Source organism: Rhinolophus sinicus, chromosome 17 (genome assembly GCF_057876585.1).
Source record: "Rhinolophus sinicus isolate RSI-liver-muscle chromosome 17, RSI-T2T, whole genome shotgun sequence".
Taxonomy (NCBI): Eukaryota; Metazoa; Chordata; class Mammalia; order Chiroptera; family Rhinolophidae; genus Rhinolophus; species Rhinolophus sinicus.
In genome coordinates, this window is record NC_142517.1 from 155318803 (window position 1) to 155336008 (window position 17206).

General features: G+C 34.7%; 1 protein-coding gene across 5 annotated transcripts in view; it reads right to left on the reverse strand.

Annotated features, from left to right (window-relative positions):
• The window catches only part of SLC38A11 (solute carrier family 38 member 11), a 50474-nt gene extending 34662 nt beyond the window's left edge, over positions 1–15812 (reverse strand). For 3 of the 5 annotated variants that reach the window (XM_019727490.3, XM_019727488.3, XM_088794638.1), the window contains exons 1-6: positions 15451–15812; positions 14831–14948; positions 12979–13053; positions 6297–6431; positions 5206–5271; positions 804–910 (exon numbers count right to left, since the gene is read on the reverse strand). In XM_019727490.3, the coding sequence (XP_019583049.2) occupies positions 804–910; positions 5206–5271; positions 6297–6431; positions 12979–13053; positions 14831–14948; positions 15451–15489 (540 nt within the window). In that variant the 5' untranslated portion in view covers positions 15490–15812. Of the gene's footprint in view, positions 1–803; positions 911–5205; positions 5272–6296; positions 6432–12978; positions 13054–14417; positions 14494–14830; positions 14949–15450 lie in introns of all 5 variants that reach the window. The other 2 variants (XM_074337202.2, XM_074337200.2) reach the window with 2 other exon arrangements.
• Positions 15813–17206: the final 1394 nt, after the last annotated feature.

Sequence of the window (17206 nt, forward strand, 5' to 3'; positions counted from 1 at the left end):
CTGTGAAAAGTGAAATTCAATCAACTGTTGGATTTTTCAAAATAGAATATAAAAATATCATACATATAACTCTAACAATTTTTCATTGGACTGCTTGGCATCATGTAGCTATAGCACCAATAATATTTTGCATAAAATGCAAACATTCCTTGAGAGTAAGGAAATAAAATACAGCCAGAAAAGGCTACTCTATGTCCGTGAGGATATGTGATGTGTTGAACAATTATTTTATTGGTTTCATGAGAAATAAATCAGCATGTGTCTTTAGCAATAGCAATCATAAATATTGGCCAAATTCTCAACAATTAATCAATCAACACATTGATATTTGAATTTGATGGATAAAAATAGGCACAACAGACATTGTAATTTACAAAGACAATTTTAAGCCAATAAAGCAATTCATCCTTACTTCTAAATTTAGTTTAAATTTTAAATTATTTAACCTACTATCTATAAAAATGATAGAACAACATTTTTTAGTAAATTAGATTTGGTTTAATAGTTCTTATTTTTTTTTTCTAAATTTAAAGAGGCTACCTTTATTCGACATAAAGTTAGAATAACTATCTTAAGGAAGAAAAAGAAAGGACATAATTAACTTATACTCATCAACTATTTAACCATCCATTCCCCAAAATAAGCTAAACATTCAACCACACATTACTCTCGCATAAGTATCAGTAAACTAAAAGAATCTAAAGTTAAATACTATAATTAAGAACTTGGTCATATAGTCAGTAGTTGGACAAAATGCAGATAACAAAGTACATTTCTGTGCCTACTTAAGATAGAAAAATTACCTTTCCAAGCTTCGCTACATCTCGGTATAAGGACAAAGGCAGAGTAAAAGCCACTGTGGAAAGCACAATAATGAAGTGGCGACCGATGAAGAAGTTTTCAGGGTCAACTGAAACACAATAAATATTATAAAGTGTCTATAGGTATGGGTAGCACACCAGTGACACAAGTAAACAGACAAACTCTGAATTATCAAAACGACTTAACATTACGTACTATCTAAAGGACAAAGACTTTAAGAGTAAATAAACTCCATAAAACCATGTAAAACTAGACATAATTCACCAAAATGTAAATACAAAATAACTTATGGATGAACCTATAGTTCAAACAATGTTATAATATTTTACATTGAAATTATTTTAATAGCCTCCTAATCAGTTTCCTTGTTTCTACCTTCTTTTCTCCCAGGAGAGTATATACTCTTAACCTAGAAACTAAAGGGATACTTTTCATGGGCAAAAAAATACATTATGTCACCACTTGTTCAAAACCCTCTAATGGTAAAACTGTTCATTCAGAAAGTAAGCTACATGGAGACCAGGCATTTTCAGAGGCTTTAAAAAAAAAAAAAAATCTATATTTCAAAGAAACTTTAACAAAATTTTAAAAATAAAGACTTAGATAAAAATATTCACTATATTTCTATCCTTTCATTAAGAGAAGCAACTTGTTGGATAGAGAAGTCAAAGGGAAGCTGCTGAAACCTGGTATGCAATGTAGAATCTTAGCTACCATAACAATAAGTGTGTGTGTGTGTGTGTGTGTGTGTGTGTGTGTGTGATCAAATACAAAAAATACGTAAACATAAATTAAAACATACTTACAAGGATTTACATATTTTTAAAGCTGTGCTAATCACAGTGTTTGCTTCAGGAGCTATGTATCTACCCCAATGAAGACACCATTGCTTAAAATTTTTAGCCCATACTGACTTCCTTCACAGAGCATGTAGTTATATTTTTGAAAGCTCTTCAGTGGTACCAAGTCTTTGTGCATTTATTTCTGCAAAGTTTAAAGTCTGTAGAAACCAAGTCTGTCAAATAAGTGAGTGTGGTTTAAAAAATAAAAAAGAAGCTATTACTCTTATGTGGCTAATAAACTTACAAGGAAGTTTCAAGATAGAAATTTCAAAATAGCCTAAATTTACACATTCATACATACACACACACACATGTATACACAAGAATGGAATAATTAATCATGAGCATTTGTTCAACTCACACATAACTAAACAATCATCATAAAATTGTGAATTAAAACAATAAAACTGGACGCTTAAGTTCCCCAAACCCTGAATTCAACTATTTACATGTTCCTAGTGAATATAATTTGAATTAAATTATCTGTCTATCTGTTTCTATTTACTACTCCCCCTATAATATACTTGAAAAATTCTTGAAAAACTCTAAGGCCTGGGAAAAGACTAAAATATACGGCTATGACCGCATGTAGGAGCCTAATAACTAGGATCTCCATTAGTGTAAAGGACATTTTTCACTAATGATGAGATCTATTACCTACTGATCTTTTAACAAAAATATACTCAAATAAGCATTTAGAATGTTTAAACCATTGTAAGAAAAATTGAACATTGACAGTTTTCAAAAATTTCAAAATCACCCAAACATACTACTTCTACCAATGTTTCTCATGATTTTGACTTCTATCATGAACCAAGACTTTGGTTATCTGGGAAAAGTATAATTGTCCACTTGTTAGTCTAAGATATTGGTCTAAGATATTTCTGAATAAAAAAAGTATGCAGCTTTATTAAGGATCTTATCTACTTCTAAAAACTTTGGCATCATATTAATCTTTATAAGACATATAAACAATCATATATTACAAAATATCACATTCAACCATGTAAAGAAACTGTAATAATAATAAATTGTGTTCTTTACTATATGACCTATTTTTTAAGTCATTTTTGATGATGATAATAGTAATACCAGAAAGGAGGTTTCAAAGGGAACTTTAGCCTTATCTATGTTTTATTTTTATGCATATATATTCATACCAGTATGTTTTTTGTAAACTTAAAAATTAATAATCAAAATGTTTCTAGCAGGGAAAATTAAAGTAATTACAGTCTATCCAACTGTACAGTAGATACCGTACAGGAGAATACTGAATTGCTCTTAAGAAAATGGGATAGATCTCTATGTTTTGATATGAGTATGTGTCCCTAACATATTACGAAGAGAAAGAAGCATGTTAATAGAACAAGATGTATAGTGTTATTTTATTCATGTGACTATCTAAAGTTATACCCATTCTTAAAACTCCGAAAGTATACATTAGAAAGGAAGGAAGGAAATGTTGGAAGGATTGTCCCTACTTGGTTCTCCCAAGAGGAAGAGATTATGAGTGTGTTCCAGCTTCTCCATTTTGCTTATCTGTGTTTTCAATATTTTCCTAATAATATGCATTATTCTTAAATAAGAAAATAAAGTGATAAAATTTTTAAAAATTAAGGGGTGTGGGGGGTGGTAGATGAGGGTAAAGGGGATCAAATATACGGTGATAGAAGGAGAACTGACTCAGGGTGGTGAACACACAATGTGATTTATAGATGATGTGTTACAGAATTGTACACCTGAAATCTATGTAACTATTAACAATTGTCACCCCAATAAACTTTAATTAAAAAAAATTAAAAATTAATGCATGCTCCTTTGAAAAACTTTGGAAAATAACAAAGGAAACACAAATAATGCCATGGATACCACAATTAAAGGATAACCACAGTTTTTATATGAATGTCTTTTTTCTTATTTTTTCCCTATATATGCAAATAGAAAATTTAAATAATTTAGATCATACTGTATGTATGGGATTATACTCTCATTTTCTCTTTGCATCCTCTCTACTCACATGATCTCAGTTTATGATTTGGAGGCTGGGGACCAGGACAGAAGCTGCAAAAAGTTTAGGGTAACGATAATAATAGCTAACAATGTTGGGTAAGCCTACTATATGCTAGGCATTGTCTGTATTACCTCTTTTGTTTTACATAAAAATTCTATTAAGCAGTTGATACTCTAATTAATAATTTAGAAATGAAGAGACTAGAACTCAGACAGAGCATTAACCTTCTCAAGGTCACACAGCAAGCAAGCAGTGGTTTTTGTATGGTCAAAGTATCCCTGAACTCAGTTTCCACTAAACTCTGTGAGAGGGATAGGTGCAATTTCTAGTTCTAGGTTATGTTTTACTTTGTTTTATATGTTTTTTAGAATGAGTCATTCAAATACTAAGAGGAAAGGCATTTTTGCATCAATCTCAACTATAATAACAATTATAGAGTTAGGTCACAATGAAATAGGGATATATATTTCACAATGAAATATATATTGTGATTACCACTGTGGCTTGGATGAGAAGCTCTTCGAAGCACACAGAGTAATGCTCTCTGAATTATTCAGATAGCTGTGATGTAGTGAAAGGCTGAACAGGGAGCAGGTCTGTGGCACATGTTAAAAAGGTCTGTGAGAATGTTCATAGCAGCTTTTTCGTAATCACCCCCAAATGGAAACAACCAAATGTACCCCAACTGTGTGACAGATAAACTGTTGTTCATCCACACAATGAAATACTCCTCAGCACTTTTTTTTTTTTAAAGAGCAAACTAGTGATATACCCAAAGACATGGATGAAGTTCAAATGTAATATGCTAAGTGAAAAAAGCCACATACTATTACGATGCCATTGATTTGGCATTCTGAGAAAAGCAAAACTATGAAGAGAAATCAGATAAGTGGGTGCCAGGGGCTGGAGATGAGGAAGGTTTTGACAACAAAGGGGAATAGGGAAAATTTTAGGTGTGATGAAATTGTTCTGTATTTTGATTGTGGTTGTGGTTATATGACTATATGAATTTGTCAAAACTCACAAAACTACATAATAAAAGGGTTAATTTTACTACGTTAAGTTACATCTTAATATAAATAGTGGAGGAAAAGGTCAGCTTGCTTATATAAGAAATAGTGTAGTAAAAATAATATATGAGAAAATGTTACCAACAGAGTTATATGTAGCATAAGATAATTAAAATATAATGCATTTTAAGTACAATAATAATAGTAATATTTATTATGATAGTTACTATTATTATTTACTATTAATAGTAACATATATTACTATTAATATTTACTATTATACTAAATATAGCATAATAGTAATAGCATTACTAAGTACAGTATAATAATATTTTTAAACAGCGAAACAAAAACTGAACTATAAATAAAACTAAATTAACACTTTAGGATCAGAATGCATCATGGATATTGCCAGATATCTGAAGTCATCCAACTCTTCAACTTGCAAGTATTTTACTTATAAATTATTACAAACCACATTAACTATGAAAAATTACATAAAATAAATATATTTACATACCTCCTGGGATTCTCTGGAAAACTTTGCTCAAAGTGTCTCCAGTTATTATGTTGTAACTTATCATAGCTAAATACATAAGTAAAATAAAAAGTCATTGAAAACTATATGCTTTTACTAACCAATGTCATCCCAATAAATTTAATAATAATTTGGAAAAAAAAATAATGCAGTCACCCACAATTTTCATCTTGAATATTTTGAAAATAATCAGTTATTACTTCCTCAATACCGGCATAATCCTACTACTTTCAAATACATATTGTGATTACCAATATGTACAACTTTAAAAATAACTAGCTAACAGATTTATGGGAGAATACAAATTCGTATTAAAAAAAGATTTTCACTTTACAAACTGATTCTTTCCATGGCATCTTTAAATAATAGTGAGCTTTGCTAGTCATTTAAAATGTGATGTACTTGTTATTTAAAGCTCAGTTTCAAAATACTTTTTGAAGAACACATGTATTGCTCAAAGTGAGGAATAACAATAGAAAATAGTGAAGGCTCCAAAATATCCCCTCATTTAAAAAGTAAGATTTTTGGTAAATGTATTCTTAGCTTTCAGTGGAGACATAAGGAACTAGTGGTTTGAGCAACAGCTTCTATATTACTGATTTAAAAACTGAAGTCAATTTGGCTGTTGGTGAACGTTAACATTTTATTTATTTAAGAAGTGCTAGGTAACATTTTCACCTTTATGGTACAAACTTTAAATAGCATATTGGCCTTGTATATGGCTTCCATAAATCCTTAGGTTTTCAAAAAATGTATTTCAGCCTTAGAAGAAATCTATTGTTTTTCTCACTCACTTTTAATCAAAGATCATTCTACTTTTCACCAAATTAGGGAACCACAATCATTAACCTAATGAAAATCACTCATTTTATTTCAATAAAATACTCAGAAAACCAATGAAAAGGACCAGGATATAAGGGAAAAATGGCTAAGGAATTGAAAACTTAATTTGGAAAATATTTCAACTGCTAGTACTCCTTAATGATTACTTAATGACTATTAAAACAATTTTATTCAGAAATGCAGTATATTTAAGCAAATAAGTATAATATTCATCTTCACATTCATCTTACCTATAAAAGGATAGAAAAACTGTAGAATAGAGAGGAGGAGATAGCCTGGAAAGCCGAAGGTTTTATTGACCAAAGACTGGTAAGTGTCTGTTCCAGAGAGGGCCCCTCCTTTTATCAATAAAACAAGGGAAAAGTCTGTGGCAAAGTAACAGTTAAACATGTCAGAATGCATTTAATACATTAATACATTTAATATATTTAATACAGTCATGATTTGACTTAAAGAAAAAGGGAAATTTTTTAAAATAGAGTTTAGTTTAATGCTACAATAAATTAGCATGGCAAGGCTTTTACCTTTCAAAAAATGGTACAGTTTCCAGTTATATATTTTTCAATCAAGTTTCAAATATACTTAACATACCCATGCAGTTAACTGGACAGAAGAGAGTAAGCAGACTAGACAGAGTCAAGTGTCAGTTTTCCATGTTACTCGTACTTACTAATCTAATCAACACAGACTACTAATAGGCTGTGGCTCAACTACTCGAGCAACAGAATGTTTGCCAGAGGGTAAGGGGGGTGGGGGGTGGGAGATGAAGGTAAGGGGGATCGAATATATGGTGATGGAAGGAGAACTGACTCTGGGTGATGAACACACAATGGGATTTATAGATGATGTAATACAGAATTGTACACCTGAAATCTATGTAATTTTACTAACAATTGTCACCCCAATAAATTTAATAAAATAAAAAAAAAAAAAAAAGGAACCAAAAAAAAAAAAATCTCATAGGCATTCCACATGAGAAGACTAAGAATGAAAAATGCTATAAGCATTCAGAAAAAGAAAAAGATTTAGAAGACTCAGATCATTTGTTTTGTTTTACAACAAAGTATAACTAGCAACTCTATTTTACAGTTATTATGCTTAAAAGAGCACACTGAAAACATCTTGAAATTTACATTTTAGAGATTTAAATTTCAATTTTGGAGTTGAAATTGAAGATACAAATATATCGATATTATATAATTAAAAGTTAATATCTCTTTTATTTTGTCCTTTAACTCAATGAATGACATTTAATCTAGTGAATGACCCTGCCGTTGTATTGGTGTCGCACAGCTATGACGCACAGGATGTGATTTTTGCTGTCCTTTCTCTTGCTCATGTTTCCCCCACAGGTGATTTCTTTCTCTCCTTTAAGTAATTTGGAAATGCATTAAAATACAAAGACAAAAGTACAAATAATTGTAGTATGGTTTCCACCTTGATTCCCTCCCACATCATTGAAATGTCTTTCAAGTTCATCAGTGAGCTCAAAGTTGATAAATCCAATTGACACCCCCACCCCAAATCTTAACCTTATTTGCTCTTTCAGTACACCCTTTTTTCCCTGTTTACTATTCCCCTCTTTTTCAACCACCCGCCCTTGGACTTTGTGACATTACTTTCTCCTGGATTTCCGCCTACCATTTTGGCCATTTATACTCAGTTTTTCACCAATCTGCTTTTATTCTGGATTCTTGGACTTTTTTCTCACTGTTCAAGATGTCCTACTATGATCTTAATGATACCCATGGTTTCAATATTCCTACCAATGTTAGTAACATCCCAATTTGTATCTCTAGCCCAGACTCTGAAACTTCAGATTTGTACATCTAGGGTTTCCAGGTGGGAATTCTCACCCAGTCTCAGGAATTGTTTTTGCTTTCCCGTTCCCGAATCCTGAGAAAAGTTGGTTGAGAAATCAGGAAAATTGGCTCCTTGAACCCAGTAATACCCACAATGGAAAATAAACATACTACTCATAAGATATCTCTTAGACATTTTTCCTATTTATCGCTAGGATTTCTGGACGGGAATTCCCATCCATTCTCAGGAATTTTTTTCGCTTTTCCGTTCCTGAGTCCTGAGAAAAGTTGGTCAGGAAATCGGGAAAATCGGCTCCTTGAACCCAGGTGGTTGGTAGTATCGGCCGTCACTTTGTGGAGACGATTCGTTGTGGAGAACAGAAAACAGTTTATATCTTGGGATTTGGGAACAGGGAAAGCGAAAAATATTCCTGAGAACGGGTGGGAATTCCCGCCTGGAAACCCTATCTACATCTAGCTGGCTAATAAACATTTTACATTGGAGATCTCATAGATATCTCAATTTTAAAATATCCAAATTCTAATTTATATAATTGTTCTGGAAGTTGCTTCTCCATCTGTAGTTCTCCAATCTGTGAACAGTATCAAAAGAAACTTGAGAATCTCCCTAGAGTTCTCATTATCCATCATTCTATGTTCTAGTCCATTAATTACTGCATCATAAGTTGTTCAACTCATTTCTAATCTTTTACCTGCTTTATTTTAGGGCTTAGGCCTTTATCATTTACTGCCTGGATTATTGTAATAAACTAATAGTTTTCTCATCCACCAATCTCACCCCCCAACCAAAATATTTTTGACACCTCCTAAGACTTTCTCAACATTCCCCCTCTACAAGATGGATCTGACCATAGCATAAATCTGATATCTTCTGCTTAAAATACTCCAAAAAATCCTCTAATGCCTTTGAATAAAAATCAACACCTTTTCATGAAGCAGAAAAAGTTATTTATTAGCTGCGTGACCTGGGGTGAAGGAACTGAGTCTCATCTGTAAAGTAAGGCAACACACTAACCTTGATGAGTCTGTGAGGATGATGGTGTTTAATTGTCTACCACAATGCTTGGTGTGTTATATGGCCTAAATGAATGAGAACTTGTACTATTTTTAATTATTTTCTACAAGCTGCATGCGGTGGTAGAAAAAGCATTGTATTTGGAGTCCAATAATAATGATAATAATGATTACAACCACAAAAATACTAGCAAACACCTTCACAATTCTTTCTGTGTGCCAGGGCTTTTTCTAAATGCTTTATGCATATTAATTTGTTTAATCTTCACAACAACCCCAAGTAGGTGCTATTATTAACCCCCATTTAATAGATGAGAAAAGTGAGGCACAGAAAGTTACGTAAATTGCCAAACTTCACAGAGCTAGTAATGGAAGTCAGGACTCAGACCCTGGTAGTTTAGCCCCAGAATCATGCACTTAATCAAATTCTGAACTCTGCTGCAAGTAACTACAGGCCTTGGGAATGCCGTTTTAACCCTAAGTCACAATTTCCTCCTCCATAAAAGCAGAACGTGAACACTGACTTGAAGCAATGAGAGGAATTAAGTGTAGTGGCAGCTTTATGGTCAGCACCTAGCCAGTCCTCAGGAAATGGTAATGATTATCATTACATGAGAGCCTTCATAAATGCCCCTGGAAACCTCTTACTGTCACCTCCCTCTACTTACGTACAAACATCAACCCTATACTTCGGCCAGACTGAATCACTTACACAGTTCCCTTTTGTATTTCCACATTTCTATCTCCTTAGAGTACCCTTCCATTTTCTTTGCTCACTCATGTTTTTTCATAAACACTCAGTGTAGGTATCTCCTCCTTCCCAAAACATACCGGATCCTTTGAGGCTGGGTTAAATGTCGATGTCTCTATCATTATGCACGTTTATATTATGGTATTTTTCATGAAGTATTATAATTGTGTTTTTGCCTGCCTGCCACACTATACTGTGAACGTCACACAGGCAGGGATAATGCTCTTCATTGCTACAGTGTCAGTAAATAATTGCTGAATGAATCAATGATCAATAGAGCAGGATTGCTAGAAATCTACACAGCTGATGCAAACTAAAGTGATAAATGACTTCATACATTTAAAAATATTCTGGAAGCACAAAAGACAGAGGGATTAATTATACTTCTTTTGTTTAAAACTTGGAAAAGCTTCACAGAAGAGTTGAGTAGTACCTTGAAGGATGAACAAGATTTCACCAGGTAGAAAAGAAAAAGAATGCCAAGCTCGGGGACAATCCATGGGAAGGCAGTGTAAAAGCATACTGTGTATGTGGGGGATGAAATGGTCCAGAATAGCTAAAACATAAGGCCCACACCTGGCAGTGTCGATGACAGGGTGAAAGAGAGGTTAGAGTAGTTGGAGGTGAGACTGAAAATGCAGCCTGTGACTACACATGAAGGAATTGAATGCAAGAATTGCTTTTCCTGTTGTTATTATAAAGTCTTGTGATTTGGATTGGGGGAGTAACAGTGAGCAGGCTGAGGTTTAATAAAGATAACTCTTGCAGCAGTAAGGAGTACTGATTAGACAGTAGACAGATGCTAAAGGCAGTAAAACAGCCTTATTGGCCAAGGAAGAGAATTAATAGACTTGAGTAACAGGACGCAACCAATTTCGTAGATGTTATAAATTTTTGATGAAGAACTATATGCTTGGAATGAGAATGCTGAGTGTCATAAAAGTTCAAAATGTATTGCTTGAAGTTAATAATTTGCTAAGAATTTGGTCAATAATAAATATAAATGATTTCATCTGCTTGTAAAGTACAGGCTATAAATATATTATCTTAAAAGTTTTAAAAATCTCAAATATCAATCTAAACATACTATATGCAAATTTTAGGTAATCCATGAATAAGTCTATATTACTCAGTAGGGAAATTTTCTTTTAAATCATTATGTATGGACAACAACATTTATTTGACTATAATCAACAAATAAGAAAATCTTAAAGCAATTTGAATAAAATGATTTGCTATAAATATTTATAATTCTTTTTTGTTCCTCACCAGTGCACAAACAATGAAAAAGAACTTAGAAATCTAACTACTTGTTGAACTAGACATGTCTCATTAGAGGCCTTAAAAAAACAAAAGAATAATTCTTGATACACGTAACTATATAATTACAGTATCAATTAAAAAAAATTCAGTATTACACCATACTTGTAAATTTTGCTCTTAAAATGCTAATTAAAAAAATGAATCATAGCCTATATATACACTTTTTGCTTTTGTGTGGTTATCCTTTATTTATTAAAATTGTTTAAAGATTTTCATCATGCAACTAAATAATAGTAACTAATTTTCACTGGTAACTGCAATATATAACTTTGCAAAGGACTGCTCACAGTGATTTCTATACTTTTATATATAGTATCAGTTGAAGAAGTTATTCACAATATGGTTTATTTATGTATAATGTGATTTGGCTTTAGTAAACTGTTCATTTTCCTCAAGTACTGAATTCTTAGGTGATATATACATTTATAAATTTTTTTAGTCTACTGGTTTACAATGTGTATAGATGTTTACAGTGTACTTAGATCAACCATGGTTATTATGCATGGGTGGAAATTAATTATTTGTCAGTGCGGGTTGACTGGGAAACAGGAAATTAAAAACGACAAGGGTAAATCCTTGGATGGGATTTTTTGTGTGATAAATGTGCTCATGAACAGAATGCAAATTTTAAACACCAGCAAGTCTGAATAAGCACAAAATTATGGATCCCACATTACCAAGCTATGGTTTTTAAGCTACAAATTAAGAGCTATAGAAACTAAAAGCAGCTTAGGTTTTGGGAGAGAGGGTGGTGAGAAGAAAGTGGGGGAAGAGAGCTCAGTGCCACTGCAGCTCTGACTTTGAGATTCATGTGTACTTGACTCTCTTCCTCAGCCTGAGAAAGAACAGCAGAGTCGAAGGCTGGTCTTGGAAGCCTAAGAGTGTATGAGGGATGGCATCTTGGTTCGCAGAAGCAGAGCTGACACAGAGATCCTTGGACAAACGTTTTGAGGGAGTGCTCTCAGGAGAAGGGGAGTGAGAGGCTAGGGCAAAGGAAATAGCTCAGCAGAGATGAGGTCTCAGGTGGAGACTAGCTGCAGCTTAGCCCTCTGTAGTTCCAACTGCATCACACACTGGTCCCTCTTGAAGGCAAGGTTTCTATCGGTCAGTCATTGGCTGAAGGCTGTGGGGAAATAGCTGGAGCTCATAACCTCACAGGAAGGCGGTGCCATTGAGGCCCAGGTCCTCATTCTGAAGAAGGGGACAGAAGGGGTGCTTTGCATTACCTGGTAAAAGGGCATCTACAAGTAGGTGCTCACACACTGGCCACATTGCAGCAACCACAACAGGCATCTGTGATTGCTGCCTCTACCAGAGCGAACCTAAGGTAGAGGAAAAACCCTGTGTTTGTCATGAGGTGCTGTGGTGGGATGACAAGGCAAGGATGAGGACAACAGGAGATGATTATGAACTGCATAGTCTGCACTTAGACGTGGGAGTGGCAAAACGTGGGTGTGAACGGACATCTTACATGCAAAGGGGGAAGCAGAAGAGAAGAAGTAAGACAGAAACACCTTATCGCTGCATGAAAAACTGTGGCAGCTTGGGTGCCTGTGCAGGCATGGGCAAGGTAGGGAGCAGCAAGGCTTACAGTCAGGTGGCTGCACAAGCATAGCTGGAAAAGGTTGCTCATTCGTGTGTACCTGCCCATGGGTTTTGTGGGAAAGGAAGTGCTGGCATCTACACTTTCAGAGCACAAGCTATCTTAGCCTTAATCAGCCCTTTAAATGACTCCCCCATCTGCTATTTTCTGCATCAAGTGAAAAGAGCACATGAAAAGGATTTGGGCTTGGTAATACATAATGCTTTTCTAATCTGTTCAGAGGATTAGCAAGAAAAGCAAATCTCCTCAGACATAAATGTCTAAATTCTTTAGGATTCTTCGACGCACTAAAATTAGGAAATTCAATTGTGTGTGTGTGTGTGTGTGTGTGTGTGTGTGTGTAAAACAGTGCTTGTGAAAGTTAAGTTGCAGGAAGGAGCAATTATATAGTATTTTACCTGTAACATATGAAACCCAGAATAAAAGCAATATTCCCAGAGGAAAGCCAGCTTGCTTCATTGAATAAGGCAATCCTGGAAAAACATAAAATGCCCCACCCACCACATTAGTAAAACATATAGAACTAGAGAAGTTTTCCCCAATTCCTGTATATAATAGGCTAAGTAAATTGACATATTTATATAACTTAGTTGTAAACAGTGCATATGACTACTAAAATTAAATGTTAGCATAGTAACATTTATTTCAGCATAAAATGTTATAAGTTAAGAACATGTCAAGAAAGCGAGTTTATGAGGTGATGGAATAAGGAAAAGAAAGCAGCAAATGAAAAAATAGATGCCAGTTTACACAGATAATGTTCACTTCAGGGTGATGAGGACATATGACCTAGAATATGTTGAGAGTAATGACCCAAAACTTTTTTCATGGACTCTCTGGGAAATCAGAGAGGATAATAAGAGCAAAGATGGGTAATGGGATATGAAGAATCAAAATGGGCAACAATGCAGAAAAAGGAGAGAAAAATGAAACGGCAAACATAATTTTTATAAAGCCGGAGGGGTTATATAAAATATTTGGTTATGAATTTTTTTGGAAATGGACAATTTTAGATTATGAACAATAAAATATTCAAAAAATACTAAAAATAAAATATAGTTAAATACATTCACCCAGAATTTTTATTCTTTGAAAAATGTTCCCTTAAAAAAATCTGAGCATAATTAAGAGGTACTTTTTAATGATGCTGACATGAATCAGCTTAGAGTGTTCCCATCAGGAATTAACTCTGGAATTCTGCCAAGTAGAGCTGCCCACACCTCCAGGGGTACATGGGGGCAGAATTTCAAACAAGTCTTTGTCCCTACTTGTTCCTACTTTGCCTCAGGTACCTCCTTTTGGTGTGCCATTTGAAAACAAAAAATCTATATATGGAAACAAGTAAAATAAAGAAAAACAACTTGTGAAAGGTAAGGAAAGTAACTCAATTCAGATAAACGATGACTGTTAGTAAAATGTCAAAGCCATATAGGAAAAAGTATATTCTCTATCAGTCTTGCAGGGTTCTGTTTTGTCTCTGCTTTTTCTTAAATTGGATGTTTTCAAATAACAATAATAGTAGGCACACACACACACAAAAAAACTTTATTACTGTAATGCAATGCACTTAATTTTGTCAGAATTTTCCCTGTGCTTTAAGTTGGGAAAATATGAGCTGCGTATTTCTTTTGATTGTGATTATTTGGCTCCTTTGTTTTTTTAAAAAAATCATATGTACTTTCATTTAACCAATTTCTATTTATTGATTAAATGATATTTAAAAGTAATATAAATTCATGAGTTTGTACTTTAGAATTTAACACTATATAGAACAGTAAGGAAATGTTGCATCATTTAATTTTTCACAAGATTACGTTTTCACATTAAACTTTCATACCTCCAATATTTCCAAATTGTCTGGAGGTTTTAGATCTCTAGAAGGTTATAGAAGGTGATTCAAGTAATGTTGGACACTTCAGCAAAAGGAAAACATGAATTAGGTAACATTATCAATTGACTATGCAGCCTATTTAAAAAATAATTTCCAATATCTCCCCTATGCAACTCCACCTTCATGTGGAGGATGCTCTCAAATGTGGAAAGAGTATGGACCACAACCCCATGTTCAGCATAAAAGAGACTGATGTGATACACATTGCTACGCTGGGAAAAAAGGATGGCTTTTATGAAAGAAAATTACCACGTTTATCATCTAATTTTTTTCTTTTAAAAATAATCAATGAACACTAACAACTAACACTAAGAGTCTTAAATTTGGCCTTTCACGTAAAATGAAAACAAAACACTTACCGATTACACCAGATCCTATAATCGAGTTGACAACATTAAAAACAGCAGCAGACTGACGACAAGTTTTCCCTTTGTGCTTATGTTCAGAAACGAGGGTTTCTTTGTCATCTAGATCGCGCTATTTAAATATATAAAATGGCCAATTATTTATATATAATTAAACAAATATTTACTAGCTCCCAACATAGAAAAGTGTCAGGCAAATATGCAATAAAGGGGAATAACACGGCATCAGTAGTGATAATAAGCAATGTCAATAATAAAAGAAATTAATGAGGATAATAATAAAGACTAACAATAACAGCTAGTAGTTCAACAGCTTTGTTAATAAACTCCATCCTAACATGTCCTGATTACAGCCGCACCAAGTTCAGATTGCTTGCTGCATGGAATCCCAGGGACTGTAGGGAGCCAATGATACGATTTTGTGAAATCAAAGGGGTTATGCTGAAAAGTGCCTCCCAAGACAAAAATAAAGCTAAATCATCGCAGAACTTTTTCTCCCAGAGAACTTTCCGCGGTGCTAAACCCAAACACCTGGTGAAGGTAGCCGACCTCAGTTGCAGAGTGAATGAAACGAGGGACTTGGCTGCAGAGCCTGCCCCGGCCTCCAGTATTACCTGTGGCAGGACGACGGGCTGTTGCCCCTGGTAGCCCATGGCTGCATCCGGGGCCTCAGCAGGTGGAAGGAAGGTTCGCGGCGGACCTGGTATCCCGCTCTAGCCGGACCTGCTTTCTCCGCGACCTCGCATATCCGGAGTCTGCGCGCAGCGGGAAACCGGGAGCGAGCGGGAAACCGGCAGCGAGCGGATCCACCGGCGCCACTGGCCCCACCCCCACACCGCGGGCTGCAGCCGGGAGCTACCCTGGGGGCCTCAGCCCGGGGAAGTTCCACCCCTACCCCGGGACTCGCAGCTAAATGTACCTTCGTCCTCAAGCGGAGATGCTACGGGATGTTTCTGATCTGGGCAGCCCTCTGTCCTCGCACCCCACCTTCTTTACCGCCCCACCCCCGCCCTACCTCCAGCAGCAAAGTACAATTTGTTCCTCCCACGCTATCCTCTCCAGACGGTACAGAGTACGATGGCCTCATTTAAGCCCGTTACCAAGTTAACTGCTCTTTGGCTGGAGTCTGATGCCCAGGTAAGCGCAGTGGTACCCCTGCTCCCACGGAGCATCGTATTTTGTTACCATCACCTCCTCCTCCCTGTACATCTTCTGTCAGAGATGACAAATGAAAATGTAGGGCTTCTATTTTAAATGGAAAATTAACTTTTCTAGAGTTTTTGCAAACTTGATTACTAAGTATGCTTTATTCACATTTTTCCTGATGACTTTTCAGAAAAGTAGACTTAGGGGAAAAGGAAGATGGATTGATAAAAAATTCAATTAGTGAATTTTAAAGGGGGATTGTCGGGGTGTAAGTGAATGGGAACGGGAAGGCACCTAGAGTATCTGAGCTAGAAAGAATCTTTAAGGACCATCTATTCACCCTCCTTATATTACAGATGAGGAGACAGGCCCAGAAAATATTCAATCACAAAGAGACAATGCATAGAGAACAGTTTCAGGGACAGTAAGAGTGGTAACCTAAGTACTTATTAAATATTCAATTAAATTTATTCTTTTTCATAGACATTTATTTAAAATTATGACATATTTTGAAAACATGGAAACCAAGAGAATTGTAAAATAAACTCCATATACATTTCATCAACTTAACAAATTTAATATTTTGTCATATTTTCTTCAAATTGCAAAAATAAACATTTACTGTCATAATGGAAACCACTTTGGCATTCTCCATTCCTTTCCCTTCATCCCTAGAGTTAGCCAATTCATGAAATTGGTGTGTATCTATTCTATCCATGCTTTATATTTTAATTAATTCATTTGTAGCCATAAATGATGCATAATATTGTATTTGTTCAGCATTTTACTTGTTTTTAGGATGGAGTGGAGTATTCCATCTTTTTATATGCTAGATAAGAAACTGGAAGTTTTTAACACATATTTCAATGATATTGCTTAAAGTCTTTTTAAAAATAATTTCAAAAGTATTATTTGTTTAATTTCAAACGTGCTATATTTTCAATAAGAAAACACAAAGAAGAAAGAATAGGACACATAGAATCACTGGCAATCCTTCCCTGCGGAGGTAAACATCGTTAACATTTTAGAACCCTACAGTTTACTCAGATTATACAGTGTTTGAGGCAGAAGATAAATGCACATTATATGCACATAGGGAGTTTTACTGAGTCTGTCTTAGTCCCAGATAAAGGTCATGAGAGCCAGACTCTCAGGAATGTAGACAGACTTAATTTGAACTTTTTATCAGATTGTGTAATTATGTAGATAATACTCTATGCTCAT